Below are 26,721 nucleotides of genomic sequence, written 5' to 3'. Positions count from 1 at the left end.
TAAATCTGGATGCTTTTAAAATTTTCTCTAAGTTTTTGGTTTTCTTCAATTTCTGATTTGCCTAAATGTGAAGTTTTTTTCCTGCTTAGGATTGCAGGACTTCTTGAATTTGTCTCTTGATGACTTTCTTCAATGTGGGAACATTCTCAACCATTACATTTTCTAATGTTGCTTCTGCCCTGTTCTATCTCTATTCTCCTTTTAGGACTCAAAAACATGTGATAGGCTCTATCATTTTACACTCTATGACTCGTTCCCTTTCCGTTATCTTTTTCTTTTTCTTTTTTTGGTGGGGAGGGGTCTCTCCATGCTTTATTTTTTATATTTTCTTCTTTCCTACCTCCCAGTTCACTAATTCCCTCTTCAGCTGTGTCTAATCTGTTGAAAAACCCATCCATAGAGTTATTAATTTTAATTATTTTACTTTTCATTTTTAGAGTTTCTATTTAGTTCTTTTTCAAATATACTCTCTTCTTTTTTAAAATTATAGTTTCCAGTTCCCTGCCAAAATTCTCAAGCTTTTCTTTTATCTAACCAATCACAGTGAGTATAGTTGTTTTAAAATCTGTGTTTTGTCACATCTGTGTCTGGAGTTTCTGTAGGTCTGCTTTTATTGTCTGTTTCTTCTGGTCTTTCTTGTTTACAGTCTCACATCTCTTCATGTTATTTTTATTGTGCATCAAAAACAATGAAAAATTCAAAAAAATTTAGAAAACTGTTCATAGAATGAGTGAGGTGGAGAATGATATTATCTTCCTCCAGAGGGGATTAGTTCAAATATGTCACGTTCCTGGGGAACAGTAGCAATCTGGGATTCCCTCAAACCAATTTCTAAGGATTGAGATAACTGGAAGCTGAGTTCTGGTTCCTCCAAGGGCTGCTCTGTTTCTGGTTCACCTAGTCCTAAGGTATAGCTCTCAGGGTCCCAACCCCAAACAAAGATTTACCAGCATCCCTTTTTGGAAAGTACTGGGGTCCAAATGTAGTCTCCCTATTCCCTGTGAGTCAGTCAAAAATGCTACTCAGATTCTCAGCCTTGTAGAAGCCTCTCCTGAAATTGGCAAATATCTCTAGGGGAAAAACAGACCCAAATTCTGGGTTTAGCTCTCTGGATTTATGTCTTTTCCAAGGTCTGCTTACATAATTATCCATGAACTTTCAAGCAGTTGGATACATATATATTTTTAGTTTTTGTCCAGCTTTTCCACTTTTCTTCATTGGAAGTGTTGGTCTGATGTACCTAGTCTAGCACTCCAAGAGTAGAAGTCAGGGTATATTTTTCCTCACATAAAAAGAACCCTAGACCTGAAAACATTTTGCAAAATGAAAGAAGCCAGACAAAAAAGACTACATACTGTGTAATTCCATTTATATGAAATATCCAGAATAGGCAATTTCATGGAGACACAGCAGATTAGTGCTTGGGGAAGGGGGAGAGGAATGGAGAGTGCTTAATGGAAATGGGATTTCCATTTGGGGTGTTGAAAAAGTTCTGGAACTACACAGTAGTGATGGTTGCACAACATTGTGAATGTACTTAAAGCCACCAGTTGTACACTTTAAAGTGATTAAAACGGTGAATTTTATATTACGTGAATTTTACCTTAACAATAAAAAAAAAGAGCCTAGATGTAGGAGGTCAGAGTTGGCTTAGCAACTCAATGTGAGAGTTTGGGGTTGGTATCTATTACTGATGTGGTTGGGTTCAATTCTACCAGGCTGATGTATTTGTTATACCTGTTTCTTGCTCCTTTCCAGGCTTCTTTTTGATTAATCAAGTATTATTTTAATTCCATTTCTCTCCACTAGCTTTTTAGTTATATGTTCTTGTATTTTTTACTGTTTATCCTAGAAACTTCAAAAGTCATCTCTAACTTCTTGAGTAACGCAAAAAAACAATATAAACATTCAACTCCATTTATTCTTCTATTTACACCCCTCTTTTATGCTATTGCTTCACATATTTTTATTAAATATAAATGGGCTAAACACTCTGATTAAAAGACAAAGATATTAGACTGGGTAAGAAATACAGGCTGTGGCACCCTTGGGCTTTGGGTTGGAATGATCCCACTCCCTGCAGTGAAGGGCTACTTATAGACAGCTATAGCAACGTGAGCAGGGCCATAAATGACCCTGAGAGATTATGTGAGCATGGGGTTCTATGTGTTGGGGGCAGAGTCATTGTCACTCTCCCATTTCCCCTCTGAGCTAGGGAAATGATCCACACTGGCTAGGCATGCACACAGGCTCCTCGCGCTGGGTGAGGTGTGTACAGCAGTCGGGAAGTGACTGAGGACCCCCTGGGGCCCAGTACCTGTCGGCGCCAGGCAGGAATGCCTGAGGTCCACATCTTGGAAGCAGAGATGGCGGCCCTGAGCCTGGCTTGTGAGGAGCTGCTGGCACCCTGGGAAGAAACTTCCAGAGTCCAAAAATCGTTTCAAGAAATACACCAATCAGATTCTGAAGGATAGTGTTTTAACCGGGGAAAAGGGCTCGGATCGGTCAAAGAATAGCGCCTTTCCTGCCCAAAGGACCACTCAGAGCAAATATCTAGTAAGTAAGCAATGATTGTTTATTAATAGAGATATACAAAATTAGGCTGAAACAGCTACAGCGAAAGAAAATCTGTAAAATATGAGAATACAAAAATGGGAAAACGAAAGTAACATCAAACCGGGTACTCACAACATCCACGCCTTTAGCCCGGGGGGTCCCAACAGCACGGCCAGGTGGGGAGTGCCGGTTGAAAGAAAGGATCCTGGGCAAGGTGTCCCCTCCACAGGTAAGACTCCCACCCAGGCAATGCTGAGCAAGGGTTTTTATTTAGGATTTCATCGAGGGCCCATATGGGAACATCTGGTGTTTCTTTTCTTTAGGTGTTAGGTGTTATCTAGTGTGTGCGTGCACCGTGACTCCCGGTGATCGCCCGGAGCCGACATAGACGGCCAGTGTGTGCCTGCTCCCGATGCTCCTAGAGTCTTGAGATATAAACAATTGCAGTTTGTATTGTGGGGGAAGGGCCAGTTCCCACCACAAGCAACTGCTTTGTATTTTTTTCAGTGCAGATGGTTTCTGAGGGTCATGGAGCAGCCATCATGGCTTCACTCGTGTCAATTCAGAAAGGAGTCTTCAAAAGATCTGAGAAGTCAGCTTGGACATTTAGAATCAGAACTTTCATTTCTAAATACACTTTCTGGCATCAATGTAAGAAATTACTCCAAGAAGATAGAGGATTTAGCAAGCACTGAGATGACAGAAAAGAATATAATGAAAGTTCTACAAAGACACAGATTATCAGGAAATTGCCACATGGTTACATTTCAACTGGGATTTCAGATTCTGGAAATTCAGAATGAGGAGAGTTTGTCTTTTGTTACTAGTGACCTCAACATAATAATGGAGCTCACAGAATATTCAGAATTAAGTAAATTTGTGTTTAAAGAAGAAGAAAGAAACTATTTTTTCATGTTTTTCAGAAGTTTACACTTTTTTTGAGGAGTGGTGTGAATACTGTAAGCACATGTTTAAACATTTCGAGGTAAAGCTGTTTGGATGCTTTCCCGAAATGATTAGACTGCCCTCTGGGCATTTCTCTTCACTATGGTCAGTAGAAGGTCAGTTTTGCAGAATGTAACATCTGTAATTTAAGTTACGCTATTTAACTGGAAAATTGAAGAAAAAAATTGTTCCAAAATCTGAAATCAGCCTTTTGTATGCTATGTAATGGGATCCAATAAAATATTCCATCTAAAAGTGAGTTTTATATTTTAAACATACTGTGTATCCTCATGGTAATAAAACCTTCTCTGTGCAAAAAGAATTTTAAAAGCCCCAAATAAATTCTGCCTACAAGAAAGAAACTTTAAATATAAGCAAATAGTTTGGTTTAAAGTAAGAGTAGAGAGAAACACAGTATATACACTGATCAAAAGAAAGCTGGTGTGGTTATATTAGTGCTGGGCCTAGTACCATTAAGACAAGAAGCAATACTGCAGAAAAAGACACATTTCATAGTGATAAAGGAGTCAATTCAACAGAAAAGCATAACAATCCTACGTTTGTATGCACCTAATAATATGGCTTCAAGATATATACAGCAAAAATTAACAGAATTAAAGTGAAAAATAGACAAACTCACAATCACAGTTTGAGATGTTAATATACCTGTCTCAGCGACTTGTAGAATAAGCAAACAGAAAAAAGTCAGCAAGAATATACAAAACTTGAACAATGAGATTAACCAGCTATTGTGTGCAGCCAACAACTGCACAATACGCCCATTCTTTTCAAGTATACGTGGAACATACACCATAATGAGCCATATTCTGGATCATAAAACAATTCTCAATAAATTTCAAAAACCTGAGTTGTACATGTATGTTCTCTGAGAACACTGGAGTCAAACTAGAAATTAAAACATAAAGATAATTAGAAATCCCCAAATGTTTGGAAATTTTAAATTAATTTCTAAACAACTCATGATTCAAAGAAGAATTCACAATGGAAAATAGAAAATAATTTAAATTGAAAATTAATCAAAATCTGTTATATCAAAATGTATGGGATGCAGCCAAAGCAGTGCTTAGAGGGAATTTTGTAGCTTTAAAGACATCTTTCAGAAATGAATGAAGATTGACAATCAATAATCTAGATTTCCATTTCAAGAAGCTAGAATAAAACAGCAAATTAAACCCAAAGAAAGCAGGTAAGATAATAACTATAGAAATCAATGAAAATACAAAAACAGAAAATCGACAATGTCAAAAACTGGTTATTTGAAAAGATTAGTAAAGTTGATAAACCCCATAAGACTGACCAGAGGAAAAAAAAGAGAGAAAATATAAATTACCAATATCAGGAATGAAAAGAGACATTACTTCGGATCCTCATGTATTAAAAAGACTATAAGGGGGCCAGCTGGTGGTGTAGTGGTTAAGTTCGCATGCTCCGCTTTGGAGGCTCAGGATTCACAGGTTTGGATCCCAGCTGCAGACCTACGCCACTCATCAAGCCATGCTGTGGCAGTGTCCCACATACAAAATGGAGGAAGATGGGCACAGATATTAGCTCAGAGCCACTCTTCCTCAAGCAAAAAGAGGAGGATTGGCAGCAGGTGTTAGCTCAGGGCCAATCTTCCTCACCAAAAGAAAAAAAAAAGACTATAAGAAGATATTAGGAACAGCTTTATGCTAAAATGTTTTGCAATTTAGATAAAGTGGGAAAATTCCTTAAAAATCACAACTTTCCAAAAATCAGACAAACAAAAACAGAAAATCTGAATAATCTCTATCTGCCAAAGAAATAGAATGCATAATTTGAAATCTTCCTACAGAGAAACCCCAGATGGCTTCACTAACGAATTTTACCAAACTTTTAAGCAGGAAGCAAACCAAATATTTTACACAAACTTTGTTTCAGAGAGTAGTGGAAAAGGAAGTACTTCCCAACACATTTTTGGAGGCCAAATCCGACCAGGACATTATAAGAAAGGAAAATTACAAGATAATATCTCTTATAAACACTGTAGAGGAGGAAGAATATTCCTCTACTCTCTTGTGGCTGGTCTAAGAATTAAACGGACATGAGACAGAATAACAGGAGAAAATAAAACAAAGTTTAAGAACATGTATACATGGGAGAAACCCAGGAAAACTGAGTAACTCACCAAAATATCTGAAGTCACCACCTTAAATACTGTCTTCAGCTAAAGACAAAGGAGGATGTTGGGGGTAGTGGTTTGGGACTTCAAAGGGGAAGAAGGCAATTCACATGGAGATGGAAAAGCAAATGTTTGGTAAACAAATGTTTGCTGGGCCATGGTGTTGCTAGGTGCCTTCCAGTCTACCACACTTACAGTTATCTATGGTGATAGTTCCTTCCTGGGCTTCTATCTTAAATTTTTTTGGCAGTTAGGGGGAAAGCCAAAGTTTCTTTCTGAGTCTTTTGTTCTTAAAAATAATCAAGCCAAAAGACACATTAGGGGGTGGCAAATTCTGATCTCCCACAACACAGATCTATGGAAATTCCAAGAGAACCCACTTACTTATTAAAATGATTGTGATCAAGAGGTCATTTTTTTCCAGGAAAAATACAGGTTGATTTAAGATAAGAAAATTGATCAATGTAGTTCACCAAATTAACAGAATAATGGAGGGAAACTATATGATCACCTCAATAGATAAGGAAAAAGCATTTGATAAAATTTAAATTGGTATATGACATACTCTAAAAACTAAAAACAAAATTAACCCCACAACTAACACTATACTTAATAGTGAAATATATAGACTATTTCCAGAAAATAGTAAAAAAAAAAAAAGTCTTGAAAGTTGAGAAAATTAGTTTGCAATAGTAGGAACTCATTTAATATTATAACATAAGTCTTGTGTCTGTAACCAAACTTCTAAGAGAATCCCTTCATGTAGCCTCATACTCCAGTGTAAATCATTTTTGGTTCCTGAGAGAAGAATGGTGATGAGCACAGAAGCCTGCTTTAAGGCACCCTCCTCACAAAATGTAGTCTGTGCTGCAGGAACGGGAGGAGTGCTGATAGAGGGAGGATGATCTTTCCCAGCTCTCCCTGGGGATTTGTCTCCCTACATAGAGGAAGATGTGGCTGCAACTTTTCTGAAATATTTCTGAGAGGTTTTTCTTGAACTTCTCACCCATGAAAGCATAGATGATAGGGTTCACACAGCAGTGAGTGAAGGAAATGGTTTCTGTGACATGGCTGGCATAAATCAACCGCTGGCTCATGGCACATCCATCTAAAATGTGCATGCTGTGCAGGGAAGTAAGGAAAAGGACCACATTGAATGGGACCCAGAAGAGTAAAGATGCAACGACCACAATGAGCACCAACTTGACGGCCTTGGTCTTGTTGTGGTTTTGGCAACTCTTCAGCTGATGCAAGATACTAATGTAACAGAACATAAGGATGGTGAATGGGATCAACAGGCCTAAGATATTCATTTCAAAGTTGATGATGATCTTCCACTTCCAAGTCTGTTGATTGTAAGATGAATAACACTGTAGAACGCCATCTTCAGAGGCCACTTGGTAAAATATTAGTAAGGGGCTGGTGGCCATGATGGCAGTCAGCCATACTGCCAGACTTAGGGCCGTGCCGATTCTGGCTGTCCTCACTTTCATGGCATATACAGCGTGGACAATTGCCAGGTACCTGTCTACGCTCATGAGGGTGATAAAGAACATGCTGCTGAAGAAGCCAATGTAATAAAAGCCAGAGACCACCTTGCACATTACAGTCCCAAACACCCACTGGTCCAGCTGATAGTGGGTCTGAAAGGGGAAGGAGAAGACAAAAAGCAGGTCAGACAGGGCCAGGTTCAAGAGGTATATGTCTGTGATGGTCCTCAGCTTCTTGCAGGCGACAAGGACCAGGATGACCAGGCTGTTTCCCAGGAGACCGAATACAAACAGGAGGCAGTAAAAGACGGCAAGAAGCGGCTTGCTATCTCTCTGGATAAGTTCCCCATCGCAGGGGCTTGAAATGGTATCAGGATAGTAGTAGTCAGTTATTGCTGTCACATTGGGCTCCAGTGTATAATCCATCAAGGCAGGAGGACCTGGTCACAGAGGCACCTAAGAGAGATTCATTCCTTAAAAATATTTTTATTTAAACATATAGACTGAATTGTGCCCCCTCCCCCCAAATTCATATGTGGAAGCCCTAAAGTCCTGTTATGGACTAAATGTTTGTGTCCTCCCAAAATTCATATGTCGAAATCCTACCCCTCACTGTGATGGTATTAGGAGGTGGGGCCTGTGGGAAGTAATTGGATTAGATGAGGTCATGTGGGTGGAGCCCTCATGAATGGGATGAGTGCCTTTAAAAGAATCACAAGAGAGCTTGCTACCTCTCTCTGCTCTGAGCTGTGTCAGGATACAAGAAGTTGGCAGTCTGCAGCCTGGAAGAGGGTTCCCACCAGAGGCCAACCGTGTTGGCACTCTTATCTTGGACTTCCCAACCTCCAGAACTGTGAAAAAATAAATTTCTGTTGTTTAAGCCACCCAGTCTGTGGTATTTTGTTATGGCAGCCCAAGCAGACTAATACAGACTATGGTACTGAGAAGTGGGGTGCTGCTGTAACAAATACCTAAAAATGTGGAAGTGGCTTTGGAACTGGAAAATGGGTAGAGGCTGGATGAGCTTTGAGGTACATGCTAGAAAAAGCCTAGATTGCCTTGAAGGACCTATTGGACGTGAAAGGCGATTATATTGAGAACTCAAGAAGCAAAGAGGAGAGTTGTAGAGAAAGCTTCTATCATCTTAGAGAATACATATATCATCATGAACAGAGTGTTGGTAGAAATACGAATGTTAAAGCTGTTTCTGGTGAGATCTCAGACAGAAATTAGGAACATGTTATTGGTAACTGGAGGAAAGGTGATCCTTGTTACAAAGTGGCAAAGAACTTGGCTGAACTGTGTTCTAGTGTTTTGTGGAAGGTAGAACTTGTAAACAATAAGACTGGATATCTAGCTGAGGAGATTTCTAAACAAAATGTTGAAAGTGCAGCCTGCATTCTCCTTACAGCTTATGGTAAGAGGTGAGAGGGGAGAGATAAATTGAAGAAAGAATTGTCGAGTGAAAAGGAATCAGAACCTGAAGATTTGGAAAACTCAGCCTATCCATATGGCAAAAATGAGCAAGTGTGTTCTGGAGAGTACACCCAGGGTGTGGCTGGACAACCACTCCATAGGTTACTGGTGGAGTTAATCACCCATTTTGGCAGAAGCCCGGAATAGAGACACTGACGATTTGGACCAAAGCTGCAGAGACAGGACAAAATAAAGGAAGGCTTTTGGACTTCTAGGATTCTGTTGGATTGGAACAAAGGAGCTATTTGCCTTTGAACATGTTTTATCCTTCAAGAAGAGGGAGGAATGACCCTGAAGTGATACAAAGATCATTAGAGCTGCCACTCTCCCACAGGCCCAGGGGGCAAGGCTGTTTCATCCTCAATTTCAGCAGGCTAGGCCACCCCTACCCAATGCCACAGGAGTGGGGACACAGCCTAGGGCCATGGAGTTGATGCTGTCACCCCAGTGGGTCCGAAAAGCAGAGCACCCAGACGAAGAGGATGATTCTCAAGCCTTACACTCTAATGGAATTTGCCTTACTAGGTTTTGGGCCTCCTTGGGACCCATCACCCCTCTCTTCTTTCTGATTTGCCCCTTTTGAAATGGGAATGTCTATCCTCTGCCTGTCCCACCACTGTATTTTGGAAGCACATAGTTGTCTGGTTTCACAGGTTCACAACTGGAGTGGAATTTTGCCTTAGGATGAATCACACCTCAAGTCTCACTCATATGTGATTTAGATGATATCTGGATGAGAGTTTGGACTCAGAATTGACACTGGGATGAGTTAAGACTTTGGGGCCATTGAGATGGAGTGAATGTATTTTGCATGTGAGAAGGACATGAAGTTTGAAAGGCCAGAGGGCAGAATGTTGTGGACTGAACTGTGTCCTACTAAAATTCATGTATTGAAGCCCTAATTCCCAGTGTGATGGTATTCGGAGATAGGGCTTTAGGGAGGTAATTAAGGTTAAATGAAGTCGTTAGGATGGGACCCTGATCTGATTGGACTGATGTCCTTATAAGAAACAGAGACACCAAAGCCCTCTCTCTCTCTGCACATGCACAGGGAGAAGGTCATGTGAAGACAGAGTGAGAAGGTGGCCATCTGCAAATCAGGAAGCGGCTCTTACCAGGATTTCAATTTGTTGGCACCTTGATCTTGGACTTCTAGCCTCCAGAACTGTGAGAAAATAAATTTCTGTCATTTCAGCCACCCAGCCTGTGGTATTTTGTTCAATTCTAAAAATTGAAAACTGCCCAAGCAGACTAATAACGGGAGGGTTGGGTAGGATAAGAAAAGCCAAAATTTACAAAGAAAACTTAAATACCTACAGTTCCACCACCCAGAATTAGCAACTGCTAACATATAGTCATATTTGCTTTTGGTTCTTTTTTCTTTCTTTCTCTTCCTTTCTTTCCTTCTTTCCTTCCTTCCTCTCTAATGCAATAGAGATGAAGCTAATGTTCCCTTTAACTACACAACTTATCTCCACACTCCAGGAGCACCTACTAAAACCAATTTTGTATATATCATACCAGTTTCCCCCTGTACTTTTACATGCTTATATGTATCCATAAGCAATATATAATATTGTTTTGCATTTGCTTTTAACTTAACGTAAATGGTATAATATCATATCTCTCATTTTGTATCTTGCTTTTCTTCTTCCAGCATGTTGTTTTAGAAGTATAACCATACGATTCTAAAAAGTTTAGTTCATTCTTTTAACTGCATTTAGGGACCATAAATAACTAATTTAAAAATGCAATAGAAAAAATGATCCCAATCACACTAGCAACAAAAATTACTAGGAACAAACCTTATAAAAACCACAGTTCAACTATGTAAAATATTATAAAACTTTGTTGAAGGACATAAAAGAAGACATGAGTAAAAGGAAATATGTACTATATTTATGGAAGGGAAGACTCAATCTTTAAAACATGATAATTCTTCTCAAATTGATATATACGTTCAAGGGAATTTCAATCTAGACTTATTATTTTTCCAAGGCATTTGACTGCTGAAGATTCAGACATCCCAATCCACTATGCCATCTTTCTATAATTTGAAATGCCAAGCAAGTTAGCCATTTTTAAAGATATTAATTTCATTTAAGTATGTGCCCAAAATAGATTTTTAAAACATAGCTTCTAAAGCATGGAAATCAGTCCTTTTTTTTTGCCGCCAGTGTTTCTCAAAACAACAGTCTCCCCTCCTACATCTTCCTTCCTACTTGTCTTTCACAGTCACTTTAAACAACAATTTTCAGTTCACCCTCCTTCTGTTCTGCTCTCCTAATATCCCAGAACAAGAGTAGGTCCTCAACCCATTATCTCCCCAGATCCATCCTACTGACCCCCAATCCACACCTCCCCCAGGTTCTTTTATCAGTAAAAGCCATGGAAAGTACTAAAAATATCTACCACTTATTTCAGTGGACCAGCAATTTTAGATGCATTATCTGATTTACTTTTGAATCCTGTGAGGCAGGCACTACTATCTCCTTTTTATTTCTGGAGTTATGACTACATCTGAATCTCAGAGAGTTTCAGTCCAGTGACTGAAATTACACAGAGAGAGAGGCGATAGAGCCAGGACTTGAAATCACATCTGTCTTCTCCAAACCCTTTTTCTTTTCCATATTTCTCTATTTTGTGGGTAGAGTAAAAAGCTCCAAACTTTTGGATGCTAGCCACCTGACTTCCAAGTTCGAGATTACTTTGTAGCAGAGTAAATTTGAGCTTGTTTTTCAAACCGAGCTTCGGGTTCCTCTTCTGTGAAAAGGGGCTAATAATGCTTTTCAGGCATTATTGAGTGAGATCAGTTAAGTTAGCATCTCATCAGGGATGAATGTTTGCTGCCAGCTTTCTTCCTTGAACGATACCCACACGTCCTTGAGTTGTCGGATAGAAGCATTGTACCTACCACAAGGACAGATGCCCCCAGACTCCTGGTGATATAAGGGATCTTTTCTTATCTACCTTCCCACTCTTGTAGGAGCTTTGACACTCTCCTAGCATCCTGCAGAGAAAATGGCATGGCTTGCTTCACTTGGCCAGAGCCATGGACAGCCACTAAGACACACGTAGGGTTTGTGGACTCTGGGGACATGGAAGATTAAAAAAAAAATTCACCTCTTGTACCAGACCTCTGCCTCTCCCCCAAAGACATAAAAGTGTCCCTGCCTACTTATATCCTTCTTCCCCAAGGATGCTTATGAATACATACCTCAATTAGATCCTTCAGTCTGGAGGTTTCAGTGTGACTAATTCCTTCTTCTCAGAGTCTGCACTCTCATGTGTGTGCAGCTCGGTGAGCAACAGCTCCTCTACAGGTGTCTTATCTATCTGTGGTGAGTGGCAAAATGGGGGTGGATCTACTATTGTGTCCTACAGTTATTTAAAAAGTTTTAAAAAATTGATCTCATGAAAGAACACATACAGATGGCAAATTAGCGTATGAAAATATGCTCAACACGTTATGTCATTAGGGAATTGTAAATTAAAACAACAGTGAGATACCACTACACACCTATCAGAATCGCTAAAATTCAAACACTGACAACACCAAATCCTGGAGAGCAATAATCATGCTCCTGAGTATTTACCCAATTGAGTTAAAAACATATCCACACAAAAACCTGAGCACAAATGTTTATAGCAGTTCTATCTGTAATTGCCAAAAATTGGAAGCAACCAAGCTGTCCTTCAATAGATGAATGGATAAACAAATTGTGGTAATATATGCAATGGAATATTATTTCGTGATTTATAAAAAGGGCTATCAAGCCACAAAAATACGCCTTAAGTGTATATTGCTCAGTGAAGGAAGCTCTTCTGAAGAGGCTATATACTATATGATTCCAACTATATGACATTCTGGAAAAGGCAAAACTATGGAGACAGTAAAAAGATCAATGGCTGCCAGGGGTTCAGGGGGAGGAGGGGATGAATAGGTGGAGCACAGGGCATTTTTAGGGTGATAAAACTATCATACAGATATATTTCTGTATGATTCTGTGAGGGTGGATGCATTCATTACGTAGTTGTCAAAACCATAGAAGTGTACAACACAGAGCGGACCCTAATGTAAACTATGGACTTCAGTTATTAATAATGTGTCAATATTGATTCATCAGTTGTAACAAATGTACCACACTAATACAAGATGTTAATAATAGGGGAAACTGTGCAGGAGTGAGAGGTGGTGTTATGGGTTGAATTGTGTCCCTCCCAAATTCATTTGTTGAAGCCCTAACCCTCAATGTGATGATATTTGGAGATAGGGCCTTTAAGGAGGTAATTAAAGTTAAATTAAGTCATATAGATGGGGCCCTAATTTGATAGGACTGGCGTCCTTATAAGAAAAGGAAGAGACAGCAGAGATCTCTTTCTCTCTCTCTCTCTCTCTGTCTCTCTCTGCACATGCACAGAAAAGAGGTCATGTGAAGACATAGCAAGAAGGTGGCCGTCTACAAGCCAGTAAGAGTCCCTCACCAGGAACCCAATTTGTTGGCACCTTGATCTTGGACTTCTAGCCTCCAGAACTGTGAGAAAATAAACTTCTGTTGTTTAAGCCACCCAACCTATGATATTTTGTTATAACAGCCCCAGCAGACTAATACAGGGGGTACATGAAAACTCTCTGTATTTTCTCCCTAAACTATCTGTATACTTAAATTTCTCTAAAAGAATAAAGCCTATTAAAAATTTTTAAAAATTGAAAACTATATTAAAATAAAATAATTTCATTGTTATTTTGAAGTTGTATAATTTCTACCAGACTGGCTTTCCTGTGGCATGTAGCTTGCACAAGTGTGTGTGTGTGTATATACATATATATTTGAATTGTAACAGTAGCAGTGATAATTTCTAGAAGAGTGATTCCATTACTCACATGCCGTGCACCGAAAATATCATCATCATTATTTTAAAAGTTCCCTCTTTTCATCCTATGGTGAGCAGAGTAATAATGTAATGGCCATGTTGCTTGTGTCTGCCAACATTCTTTCTTTAGGTGAATCTTTAGATAAGGGAATGTTCATCCCACTCCCATTCCTTGCATTACTGGTTGAGCTGTCAATCACATTGCTACACACACACACACACACACACACACACACACTCACACACTCACACACACACACACACCATTAAAAGGAAGGGCCATGACTCTGGTCAACGAGAATGTTTCCTCTTCCTGTCCGCCATGATTGATTAGAGAATCACATATCCTTAGTGCCATGTAGAAGAAAACTATTTGAAGGCTGAAGTTAAGCAGTGAAAATTATAGCCAAGAAATGGAGAGAATATGGAATTCTGATGAAATTGTTTGTGCCACTGGAATAATATCTATGTGATTCACTAATGTCCACCCCCCGCCCCCTTTTAGGTTTCAGCTAGTTTCAATCAGGTTTCTGGCACTACTAATAGAGTTGAGACTAATTAAACAGCTTCTATTTATTGAGTGCCTTTTCTATACCAGTTCCTTTATATACTTCATATGAAAATTCTGCCTGGTGGTTATTATTGTTTTTATTTGCAAAAACTGAAGCTCAAAGAAGTTAGATGACTTGACAATGGTATAATGTAATTTATATATAATATTTAATATATACTTTATATACTTAATATACTTATATGTACTTAAATGTAACATAAGTATGATATAATCTATAATAGAAACAATTTGAAAAGCACTTGAGAGCTGCATTAAAAAAAAATAGACCGCTCAATCTACTATGGTACCTGCACAAATATTCCTTCATTGAAAGAGTACAATGTTAGGTGAAAAAAATATCACAATTTATCTGGATTTTAGCTAGAACTGTTGTCTCGCCTAACTGGATCGTTTGTGCTTTCTTCTATAGAGTGATGGCAATAGGCATTTCAGGGACAGCATTGTGAACTGATGGTTTATTTCTGCTGGTTGAGACCAAGCCAGCAGGGTAAATTCGGCAACCTGCATGAAGGACAGTATCTTGCCTCAATATCGAGAGGCAAGGACCTAAATGGATCAGACAAAAACAGACCCGCTTGGTCAACTTACCACAGAGATCTACAGCCACAAGCAGCTTTACTGTGGGGTGCAGGCCATCCCAAGAAGGCAACAGAGAGATGCGGCCCATCCCTCTGGTTAACATGGTTGAATGGATGGAAGGTGAAAAACTCTTCTTAACTTGCCAATCATAGAAGCTTATCCTCCTCCAATGAGGAGTAGTAAGTGAGACGTGAAGAGAAACCAGTCGTTCTTTCCACTACAGCTCCCCCTCCTGGGGATATGTGGAAGTTCCTCATGGAAACCCAAGGGAGGGAGATGAAGTACCTGAGTACAGATCACGCTCATTTCGCTGTTACACTTCAACTTCTTTCTTTAGATACAATTTAGAATGGCTATGTATTCCTTTAAATATTTCTTCGTGATCCCTGAATCCAATCTTTTTGGCCTAACAATTTCATCTCCTAGAAATATCCACTGGTGCCTGAGTTGATATCTGGGTAACTCCCCTCAGCAACGTCATTCATGCTCTGACTCAGTTTGGGGAAAACCTCCCATCCTTTATGAGAGTTTTGCATGTGATAAGCAAAGATCAATGGGGCACAAAAGGTGAAACTCGGAGCCCACAGGTACTGCTGACTCACATCACGATGGTGGAAACTATGATACCTGTTTCACCCGCAGAGCGGGGAAGGAGCTGTGTACCCTCCCCAACCCTGCCAAGCAGGCCTGAGGGACTAAGGTGGAATTCCCCCAAGCCCAATTTCCAAGTTGGGCCAGAATTAGGGCACAGCACCTGGCACAGAAGGGGTGCTTTGTGCAAGGTAAGTGAGTGGAGGCTGAGGGAAGTCAGGGGGAGTGGGCTGGCTTCCACCCACCACATTCCCTGAACTACACAAAGCTGGGCCACTTGGTAGAGGCCTAGTTTTACTAAGCAACTTGACTTGGGCAGAGGCAAGGCTGGTCAGTGGAGGTGATTCTGGGGCCGATTTACACCCCAAGTGGTCTTTATTGTGAGGTCCTTGAGATCCTTTTGTCTGCTGCTCCTCCATACTTGGCGCAGTGCCTGGTGCACTGCAGCTTCTCAATAAATTGTTGAATGGAGTACGAGGCAAGATGAAGATGTGGGAGTCAGCTGAAGAGTTGGGGAAAGGACTGCACCACCAGGACTGAAGGACAACCCCCTCGCTGTGGTCCCCGGACCATAGCGTAGAGCTGGTGTGGGCCCCTGCAGGACTGGGCACCCGTCTGCCCTTGCCCGGAGTAGTAGTTTTCTGAGGCTGCTGTAAAACAAATCACCACAAACTTGGCGGCTTAAAACAAACAGAAATCTATTCTCTCACAGTTCTGGAGTCCAGATGACTGAAATACAGCAGGCCTGAGCTCTCTCTGGGGGCTCTAAGGAAGAATCCTTCCTTGCCTTGCCCAGCTCCTGGCGGCTGCCCCAGCAATCCTAGGCTTGTGGTCGCATCACTCCAACGTCTGCCTCTATCTTCACATCACCTTCTCCTCTGTGTGCCGTGTGAAATCTGCCTCTGCTTCTATTTCACAAGAATTCTTGTGATTGCATTTAGGGTCCATCTGGATAATCCATGCTACTCTCCCTATCTCAAGATCCTTGACTTAATCACATCTGCAAATACCCTTTTTCCAAATAAGGTTACATATGAAAGTTACAGGGATTAGAACTTAATATCTTTGGGTGGCCCTTATTCAAGCTACTATACCCTGGCTCTAAAAACAGGCTGATTGTGACGTAGTGAAAGAGGAGCCTTGCTTCCTCGCCTGTGAGCAGAGAGCGGGGATCTCGGCACTCGAGGAGAAGGCAGCAGAAACCAAGCTACACAGCCAAAGTCAGGTAAGGCCTCCAGAATCAATGGCCTCTCCAAGTCCACCTTCTGCTGCACAGACACATTCAATGGCTTCTGGAAGGAATACCCTCAGGGGCAGACATGTTTAAAATGTATTTTTAATAACATTTGCAAATTCTATCATTGATATAATTCCCAAGTTTTGGGGGAGGGTCTTAACTGAAATCCATTGCCTTTTTCTTCATCTAGTCTCCAAAACTTAGAAAAATCCTGTGAGCAGTTTCAGTAATCATGACACGTGATGGTTAGTTTTTGTGTTGGCTAGGCCATGGTACCCAGATATTTGATCAAACATTCTAGTCGTTTCTGTGAAGGTATTTTTTAGATGGAATTAACATTTAAATCAGTGGACTTTGAGTAAAGCAGATTATTCTCCATAATGGGGTGGGCCTCGTCCAATCAATTAAAGGCCTTAATAGAAAAAGACTGACCTCCTCTGAGGGAGAGAGAATTCTGCCAAAACTGCCTGTGGACTTGAACTTCAACTTCCCTCTGTCTCCAGCCTGCCGGCCTACCCTGCAGGTTTTGGACTTACCAACCCTCCACAATTGCGTGAGCCAATTTCTTAAAATAAATCTCTCCTTCTATGTAGATATACATCCAATTGGTTCTGTTTCTCTGGAGAACTCTAATATACCATACAAACCACAAAACAAACAATACCATAATTAATGGTGTAAATAAACAAGCAGGATTAGGAAGGAGTAGTTGAGTCTCTAGGTACTGGGTTACACATCTTGTTAGTCATGGTTGACTACTGAGATGCACCATTACATTGAATCACCACCAATCCCTCCCAAGAAATCACTCCAGCTCAGTCCTATAGCTGGTTCAACACAGCTTCCTGCCAACTGAAGAACATTGCAGAGCTCAGAGCGCTCTTTAGGGAACATACCAACTTTTCTGGTTTGGATGTCTAGGCATCTTATAGTTGTAAGGTGCAAGATTTTCTGCACCTCAATATTTTGTGGAGTTTGAGATGGAGCTTGCACTACCATGATATGATATGAGCATATGTGCTTTACATAGTGAGTTTTGGGCTGATATATCCTAATTTTTTGCAGTTTAGGAGACCTATCCTGTCCGACCACATCCTATGGTGTGGTGGGATATGCAAATAGAGCACTGCTGGAATTTAGGGGATGGGGTAGATACCCCCAAGTATTTCCTATTAATGGGTATTTTTAATATTTAAATTACATTGGCATAATGGGACACCCTAAGACTGTATCCTAAGATTTTTGAAATAATGATGAGAAAAACTTTGAAGAACTGGCATTTAAATGTTTCAAGCTGTTTTGTTTCTAGAATTAATGACTGCATTCATGTATTCATTTTTTCATTAATCCTATAAATATTTATCAAGTGCTTACTATGTGAGTCTCTGTGCTGGGTCGTGAGGATGCAGTAGTGGACGAGGTAGCCAGGGCTTCTGTCCTATAGGGTCAGATGTGGTGGGAGACAGGCAAAAAGCTAATTATACAAATGTTTGATGCTGATTGTGATGGCACGAATGGGCGGTACCAGTACTAAAGATGTTTAGAACAGGTGGGTCCAGTCTGGTGCATGTGTGTGTCTGAGTGGGGGCAACCAGGGAAGATCTCCTTGATGATTTGTGTTGGAGCAAAGCTGATGACTAAGCAGCTGCTCACTAGATGAAGGGTGAAGGGCAGAAGGAATCGTGTTTTTAAAGTCCTAGAAGCAAGAGGGAGCTTCAGGCAAGAAGCAAGAAGATGAGAACTTCAGGTGAAGATGACAGACTGAATACAAAGGTCTAATATTGCCCCTCTGGGAAACACTCTGAAACTACAGTAAAGTAGGGTTTTGGGGAGGTTTTTTTCTGATTAAGGCATAAAATCACACAAATGGCAAGAAAAAGAAGTCAACAACAACAAAAGTTTAGAACCAGGAAAGCAGATGGACAAGTGATAACTGACTTGGCAGGCCCCAGAACGCCAATGCTAAGCCAAGAACCAGCCCAATTTACTCTGCAGAGTTTTCAAAAGGCTTTAGAATGAGCTGGGCCAGGTGTCTCTGGAAACGTGTCTTCAAGAGGATGAGGGGATAATTTCAATGAGGGGAATTGGTAGAAAGCTATTTAAGAAACAGTTTCATCCCTATGTCCCCTTTTCTATTCTGTGCAACAGGTGGCTGTCCCTCCTTCATCCCCACAGAAGAGTGAGATTCTCTAGAGAGGATTAAGCAACCATATGCATACCCAGCTAAGGCCCCTTTTCCCCGTATACCTCACTCAGACCTTGGCAGCCAGATGGAGACCAGAAGAATCTCCTCAGTAGAATCTGATGGGTCTGAGAGGAAACACACAAGATCACTGGCACCGTGGACCACCCCATTTCCATGTTGTCCAAATGGGCAATACTTAGTGAAGTTCACAGCTGACAAACCCTCCCAAGTGCTCAGATCTTCCCTCAGACAAACTACTAAGACCCACCAGACACGAGAGGAAAGCCTCCAGTATGAAAGACAGAGACCAAAACAAACTGTCAGGAAACAAGGATTTTGAGGAATCCAAGGCTGGCAGAGAGAAGAGAACTTCAAAAATATAAATGCTACTATCCTCAGAAAAGAGGGAAGGTGTGACATACGTGAAACAAGAATTGAATGCCATCAGAGAGAACATTTATAGGACCAAAACAGCTCTGGACGTGAAAAGCTTGATATCAGATTTTAAAAATCAACAAGACGGTTAGCAAGTCACGTAAGGACATCTCCCATAAAGGAGAGCAAAAAAGGCAAAATATGGAAAAACAGGAGAGAAAAAAAAATCCAAGGACCATTACTACGGTCCAACATCCAAGTTACAGGAATTCCACAAAGAGCACAGAGAAAACAAAGGAGAGGGAATTATCAAAGACATAATTCAAGAAAATTTCCCAGAACTAAATGTCACCATCTTCCAGATAGAAAAGGCCCATTGTGTACCCAGTGCAATGGATGAAAAGAGACCAAAACTAAGGGGTGGTGGATTTCACAGTTACACAAGCTAATACATTTAACTGGCTTCAGTTGAGTTTCTGTCTCTTATAATTGAAGAAATTTTGATCAATCCTCTGACCTAGAGGTGATCAGATTCGAGATTGTCTGGCTGATAGTAACTATTGTGGACATTTGTTTACTGTCGTTGTTTCTGTGCCCATTCAGTGTCCATTTTCCTTCTTTTAGTATGAAAATCTTCCTTTTCCTTTGGGGAACCTAGAGACCATCAATTGTCATGCCCCAGCTCTGATCTTCCTCCAAGGCTGAGCCCAGGAAAACCCCGTCAGACTTTCTCGCCTGAGAATTCGCATCTTAAGGAGAATGACCACGGCTGGAAGGGGATTCTATGATTCTCATGACAGGGCTCAAGAAAGAGATTGCCTGTGAGCTCCTGAGAGATCCCCACAAGTGCCTCAATTCATCCCTAAGTCCCAATTTCACAGGATGTTTATTATTCTTTGTCTTTGGGTACAAAATACCAATAACAACCCTCAGCTATTGTGACCACCAGATTCCCATCAATATTTCCAAATTCCCCTTCAAGGAGTAACACCACCTCTGGTTAAGAATCATTGGCAAAGATAATGGAGGACCTCACTCAGAAACTGATTCTGTGGGTTTCTGAATCATAACATCAATTGGAGGTATTGTTTCTCTTTGTGAAATGTAGAACACTGAACTTTTTAAAAAGTGGAGTCCTAACAATAGAAATGATGATATCTGGGAGATTCTGAGGACTTGAAGGACCTGAATGAATCCCCACACCCCTGTGCAACTTAGTGAAAAGGTCCCCTCAGGTCCTGCCTCTCCAGAGTCTGAACTCATCATGACCATGGAGGTAAAATAAGAAATCAGAAGATAGGAGATAGTGTTGCACTCTGAAGGATTTATAGGAATTTGTTCGTTTTTAATTACCAAAAATCTGGGGAATATGTGGGAATCACATATCAAGGAGGGCAGAACAAAATCTGAGATTTTATTGGATTCATTGATATGTCTACTTTCATCAGAGATAAGCTTTGTGGCCACTCATGTCCTACCAGTTTCTGAGCTGGCTAATACAAACCTGGACTCACTGTTGGATCTTCCTAAATGACACTGAATGGCCAAAAATGTCTCTTGACAGAGGTAGAAGAAAGAATTTAAATTTACCAAGACACAGATGTATTGCTGAGTTAAATCTATTGGGGACATCCTGTATAAATCCAACTCCATCATGTCCCCCCGAGGGTCCAGAAGACCTTCTTTCACCTCCAAACGAAAAACAGATTGGTGAAGAAGATCGAACATCCTTTAAAAGTGCTGTGCTGGGGTTGACTACAGTTGAAATGGACTTGCTGCACTCAGAGGAGACAGGAAGAGCCTGGGGTTTCCAGGCAGGGCAGCTCACTACTGTAGTTATTATGACGGACTGTGGGGTGGGCATGTTAATCACGGATTGGGAGATAACGTGTTAAGCCAATATCTCTGGCTAAGTGATTTAATCATAGGATTCACAGGAAAAAACTAATAGGCAGCCACAGATATCTGACTTGATTTGTGCATCCAAAGAAGTCTATCTGGTGAAAAGAGACCTGAGCCTCTGTGCTGGAGAGAGGCTCATGCTATCATGCAATTCCTAGATGTGTGTAAGTGCCGAGTCAGGGCTCCTTTAAAGACAGAAAAGACCGGAGGAAAGACGGCATTAGAATATCACAATGTGAGCTGTCTTCCTCAGCTTTTGAGAACCTTGGACAGCTAGTTCCCCTTGAGCCTCCTTTGCCGTCAGAAGCAGCTCCACCTCCTCTGACCAAATAGGCTAGTCTCCTCTTGCTTACAGACGACCTTATTTGAGGCGGTTACGTTGCAAGAGGATGTCAGCTCTCCATTTGGCAAACAATAATTAACAGCACGTTCTACCTCCTTTCCCCCAAAATGAAGAGAAAGAAAAGACTGGGTTTAAATCAACTCTAAGTGTAAATGTATAAATTACTACCATCACAGATACTTGTCATAGCGCGTGAGGTAGAAAATGATGTCAGAACATCTAACTGAACCCTCTCTTTATGAATGGGAATATTTAAGTCCAGAGAGGTGAAGTAACTCACCCAAAACACACAGTAAGTGGGTGGTAGAGCCAGAGCCAGAACTCAGGTCTCTGAAGCACAGTTTAGGGTTCTTTTCACATTACACTGCATTTTAAAAATTCTTGTATAGGGGCCGGCCCCATGGTGCAAGCGGTTAAGTGCGTGTGCTCTGCTGTGGCGGCCCGGGGTTCGCCAGTTCAGATCCCGGGCGCGCACCGACGCACTGCTTGGCAAGCCATGCTGTGGTGGCGTCCCATATAAAGTGGAGGAAGATGGGCACGGATGTTAGCCCAGGGCCAGTTTTCCTTAGCAAAAAGAGGAGGATTGGCAGATGTTAGCACAGGGCTGATCTCCTCACACACACACACACACAAATTCTTGTATAACGTTACAAAGAGTTGTGGATAAGACTAGGGGGGATCATTTTGGCTTTTCTACATTTTCCAACTGTAAGTCTACCAATGATTTTCAGGGTACAAAAGCATTTGCTTAACAGATAGTGGGAGACAGAAGCCTGAGTTTAATAAAAGCACGTGTTATTAATAATAAAGTTTATCAGAAAAAATTTTGCCATCTATATAATTTAATTCCCCACATAGATTACTAAAAAAAGGGCTGCAATAAACAAGTTTCTTCTCACTTCTAAATATTTATTTCCTGTATAAGAGTAGTCAGGCTGGTTGCCTGCATACAGTCAAAGGTACAACCACAATATTGCTTTGAAGGGTTGAATATGGAGAAACGTGTGTGGTTAATAGCATAATATTCATATTTTTAGTTGCATTTTCAGGAAATTTATGATATAGTGTATACAAGAAGAACTGATTAGATCTCTCAGTTTTTTGATGGTCATTTATTTCTAGAATTTATCTTTTACTAACACCCTTTTTTTTTCAAGGCTGCAAACACTTACTGAGGTCCTAGCGTATTCCCAGCACTGCTCAAGTCATTAGAAGCTATAAAAAGGTAAAATTATATGATTCCCTTCTTAAGAAGTTTAGCGATCAATGGTGCTTTCATCACAGAAATCCCAGTAAGTAATGGCTTTTTGAAGAATGATGAGTAACGATGAATAATGACAGGCAATAATCATTATGAAAACTATGCAGAAACCCAGAAAAAGTCTTTATGATCAAAACAGCAGATTAAGGTGGCATGTATACCACGACTGTCTGTGCCAAGACATGGGTGCATGTGATCACATTCTGGAACGAAATAGGCAGAAATTAAAACAGTCACATATTAGATTATTCTTATTTATTTTTAAAGTTTTCTTTAATAATAACATGTTGTCTTTTCAATAATAAATTTTTAGGAAATAGAAAATGGCTATCAATGACAAATAAAAAACAGAGAAGTTTCCGTCTTGTAAATGATTTACTGATTAAATTGTAGATTAATTTACTAATCCACACTTGGAATTCTCTCCCAATGTCTCACAAAGCAAAAAGCATCTGCATGATAAAAAGTAGTGTCCAAGGGGAGTCTGAACTTATTGTTATTAAGCATATGTTGGGGAGAAAAGTCTTTTCTTCTGCCTTCTTAGTTTCAGTACCTAGGAGTCTCTGAATTAAACAAAAGACAGATAAACAGGAGAAAAGACATATAATTTTTATTAATATTTTTATGTATGGGAGTTTACAGAAAAAGAGTGAAACCAAAAGAAGTGATTAGACTTGGGGACTTATATACCATTTTAACAAAGGAAAGAAGGTTTGGGCTTCAAGGGATGATAAATTGTGGGGAATTGAAAAAGAAATCTACAGGAGAACTAATGGACGATAAGGCCTATTTTAGTAAGGTCTGTTTATGCAAACTCATCTTAGTGTCAACTTCTCATTTTTGATGATAAGAGTCACTTTTCTCTCCCTGGTACAGAGTGGGCACCTTCCTCAAGGGAAATTTATGCTCTGCTTTTAGGCAGACCAGGGAAGAGCAGAGAACTCCTTGTATCAGTTGATTCTCAATTGCCTTCAGCTCAAAATAATCCTTATGCCAAAGTGGCAGATTTTGGGGTGGCATATTCTGATTCCCTTCACATAACAATGATAATTCTTTGTGAGTACCCCTCACGGGCCAGCCATTGCTTATATATTTGGCCCCTAGTGGAATTATGGGAGTGCCCTGGGCTCCTCTCCTAAGCTTCAATGGCCTGAGGCTGAGTCTGCTCCAGGGTTGAGTACTAGCCCTCAGCCAACCAGCATTTCCATCTCTGGTGAAAACCTGTGCTCAAGATGTGTCGTCTTAGAGTGGCCACCTTTGCATCTCTATACCTATGGGTATTGTCTAGTCTATTGATTCCAGCTTCTGAGGGAGGAAACTAGAGACCAGGATGTCTGGCAAAGACAGTATGCTTCAGACCTCATGGGCATATGAAGAACTCTTAAAGGGAAGCTAGGAGGTCTTCCACCCTTGCTCCAGGAAAAATGCTCCCAAGTTGAGGGTGAAGGTTATTAAGATGCTTCTCTTTTTCTCTCCTGACATTATTCATTCCTGTTCCCTGTGTATAAAAGGAGTTTGTGAAATGATGTATTATTCCTCTTTTTTTTTGTATTATTTAAGCTTGGTTCAGAATATCTATTTTGGAGCCAGGCTCTGTCCTCTGTCCTGGTTTCCTTGATGACCAGAAGACACAGTAATATCACTATAATCTCCACCAACCTCTGTCTTCTCTTTAGCTACCCCCAGGGTCCCCAAAGGCCATAGCTCCTAGAAGAGACCCTGAACCAGCCACACCAGCATTTCACCTACACTAAATCTGATCCTCAGAACAATGCTGTGGGTATTTTAGATAATTTTTCCAAGATCTGCACAGCTCCTAAGAGGCAGAACTGGTACCAGTCCACGTTAGGACATCCACTTCGACACCAGTGCCCATTTTCCTACCTCTGCCAATCCTCACCAGAAACGGAGTGAGCTACCTAATGCTACCCAAAGCCGTCAGGGCAGACAGAATTGATTTCTTTGTCATCTGGGCTGCCAGAAACCCTTGTGTCTCACAGTAGATCTTGTCCACTTCCACCCCCGTGTCTGTATTCATATCTTGCTGTATTCATATCTTGCTCTTTTGGGCTGTCTGTATTCATATCTTGCTCTGCTCTTTTTTTGAGTCCACCCGCTACGTCCAAGGCAGTGCCTGGCATGAGGTAGGTCTCAGAAAAGGTAGGATGAATTAAGACCCAACAGCTCACAACAAAGAGGACATAAATGCTACCTTCTCTTCTCGTCATTTTTTGTCAAGGACACACCCCAGGGAATTTGTGGCATCTGAAGACTTTGGAGTCCCACAGACCTGGGGGAAATCCCAGCCCTGTTGTTTACTTGCTGGGTAAACTTGGTAGTCTTATTTCAGCTCTGTAGACCTCATCACTCTCATCTGTACAAGAGGGGTGATGATCCCCATCTCGGGGTTGTTAAGAAGATAAGCAATTTCCTCTCAAGAGATCTAGCACCAAGTATGTGTTAAAAACTGCACTTTATATTCCTAACCACCAAAGTGACCCTTATCATTTTACCTTAGTGGTTTCCCATTTGCTAGATGTGGAAGTCTTTTTTTTTTCACCTATTGTTTTGAAATAATATCCAGAAAAGAAAAATTACAAGAATATACAAAGAGCTCTTGTATATTCTCCCAGATCCACCAAGTGTCAACATTTTGACACACTTGCTTTATCATTTTCTCTCTTTATATGTGATATATACATTATTTTTTCTGAATCATTTGAGAAAAATTATAGGCATTGTGTTCCTTCTTCCCTAAACCCTGCAGTGTGAATTTCCTAAAAATAAGGGCATTCTCTTACATCACCATGGTATCATTATCAAGATCAAGAAATTTAACATTAACACAATAATACTCTCTAAGAAGTGTATTTTATGACTTCACCAACTGTCTCAGTAATGTCCTTTGTAGTACCTTTTTACCCCTGGTCCAGGATCCAATCCACAGTCATGCATTGCATGTAATTTTCAAGTCCTTTTATTTGCCCTTGATCTGAAACTGTGCCCCTGCCTGTTTTTCAAGACATGACATTTTTTAAAGAATACAGGCCATGTGGTTTAGAATGTCCCTCAATTTGGATTTGTCTGATGTTTCCTTGTGATTAAGTCTAGATTAAACATTTTTGGCAGAAACACCACAGAAATGATGTGTCCTTCTCAGGAGATACGTGATGTCAGTTAGTCCCAATGTTGGTGATATTCACCTTGTTCACTTGATTGAGATGTTTGCCACTAGTAAGGTTGCTATTTTCCCCTTAGTTATTAATAAGCCATTTGTGGAGAGATTCGTTGAGACCATGAAAATATCCCATTTCCCATCAAACTCTCAGGAGTGCTGTTCTGGAAGCTTTTGTGGAAGAAGTTCTCTCAAAGATGGAACATTGAAAAATGTCTGTGCTGCCTTGGTTCAGGAGGCATGAATTCTTATTTTCACCAATTTCCTGTGTGGGAGCATTGTGGTTAGTGAGTGGGGGTGGGGGGCGAGTTTGGCCCTTGTGGTCCCGGAGCTCTCCAACCTGCACCAGCACCAGAGGGACGGTGAGGGCAGGGCAATGGAAGAGAAGCTCCCAGTAGCAAACTAGAGACGTTTTAGAGACACGCAGTGCCAACACAGTAGAGTGGGCCTCAGGTTCACAAATGCAGAGGCTTTCTTCCTCTGCCCCTGCCATCTCGCTTTCCATCCGTTCGTTGTGATTGTGTGAGATCTCATCTAATCTGGGGGCTTTAGCAGACATGCACATATTACTGAGAATTCCTGGGAGGATTAATGTAGGAGCTGTGCTTCATTCCTCTGCCTGGGAAGTGCTGGGCTAAGCACTTGTCATGTTAACAGGGAGGAAATTGAATCTGCAGTTTTCTGAACAATAAGGGAGAATCTGGTGTCAAAGATTGTTAGAGATGGAGGGTGTCGAGAGTTTATCTTAGCATTCATAATCCTTTCAGGGGGCTAGGATCATTACCAAAATGAACATATAGGCCAACTCCACCAGTGAAGACAGAGGTAAAAACCCCATGCAAAATAGCAGCGCACTGAATCAAGCAATGTGCACAATTTGTACATCTTGACCAAGTTGTATTTATCCCAGGTATGAAAGGCTGCTTTTCATCAGAAAAACCTATAAGTGTAATTCACCACATTAACAGATTAATGGTAAAAAATCAGATGACCACA

General features: G+C 40.7%; 1 protein-coding gene across 1 annotated transcript; it reads right to left on the bottom strand.

Annotated features, from left to right (window-relative positions):
• Positions 1-6,446: 6,446 nt before the first annotated feature.
• On the bottom strand, positions 6,447-7,584 carry CCR8 (C-C motif chemokine receptor 8). Its single transcript, XM_014788677.2, has one exon. The coding sequence runs from the start codon at positions 7,576-7,578 to the stop codon at positions 6,511-6,513; it is 1,068 nt and encodes a 355-aa protein (XP_014644163.1). The 5' UTR covers positions 7,579-7,584; the 3' UTR covers positions 6,447-6,510.
• Between the last annotated feature and the right edge of the window lie 19,137 nt (positions 7,585-26,721).

Source organism: Ceratotherium simum, chromosome 5 (genome assembly GCF_057802395.1).
Source record: "Ceratotherium simum simum isolate JZ-2026a chromosome 5, ASM5780239v1, whole genome shotgun sequence".
Taxonomy (NCBI): domain Eukaryota; kingdom Metazoa; phylum Chordata; class Mammalia; order Perissodactyla; family Rhinocerotidae; genus Ceratotherium; species Ceratotherium simum.
The sequence above is the reverse complement of the archived record's forward strand: the minus strand, read 5'-3'. Positions and strand labels throughout refer to the sequence as shown.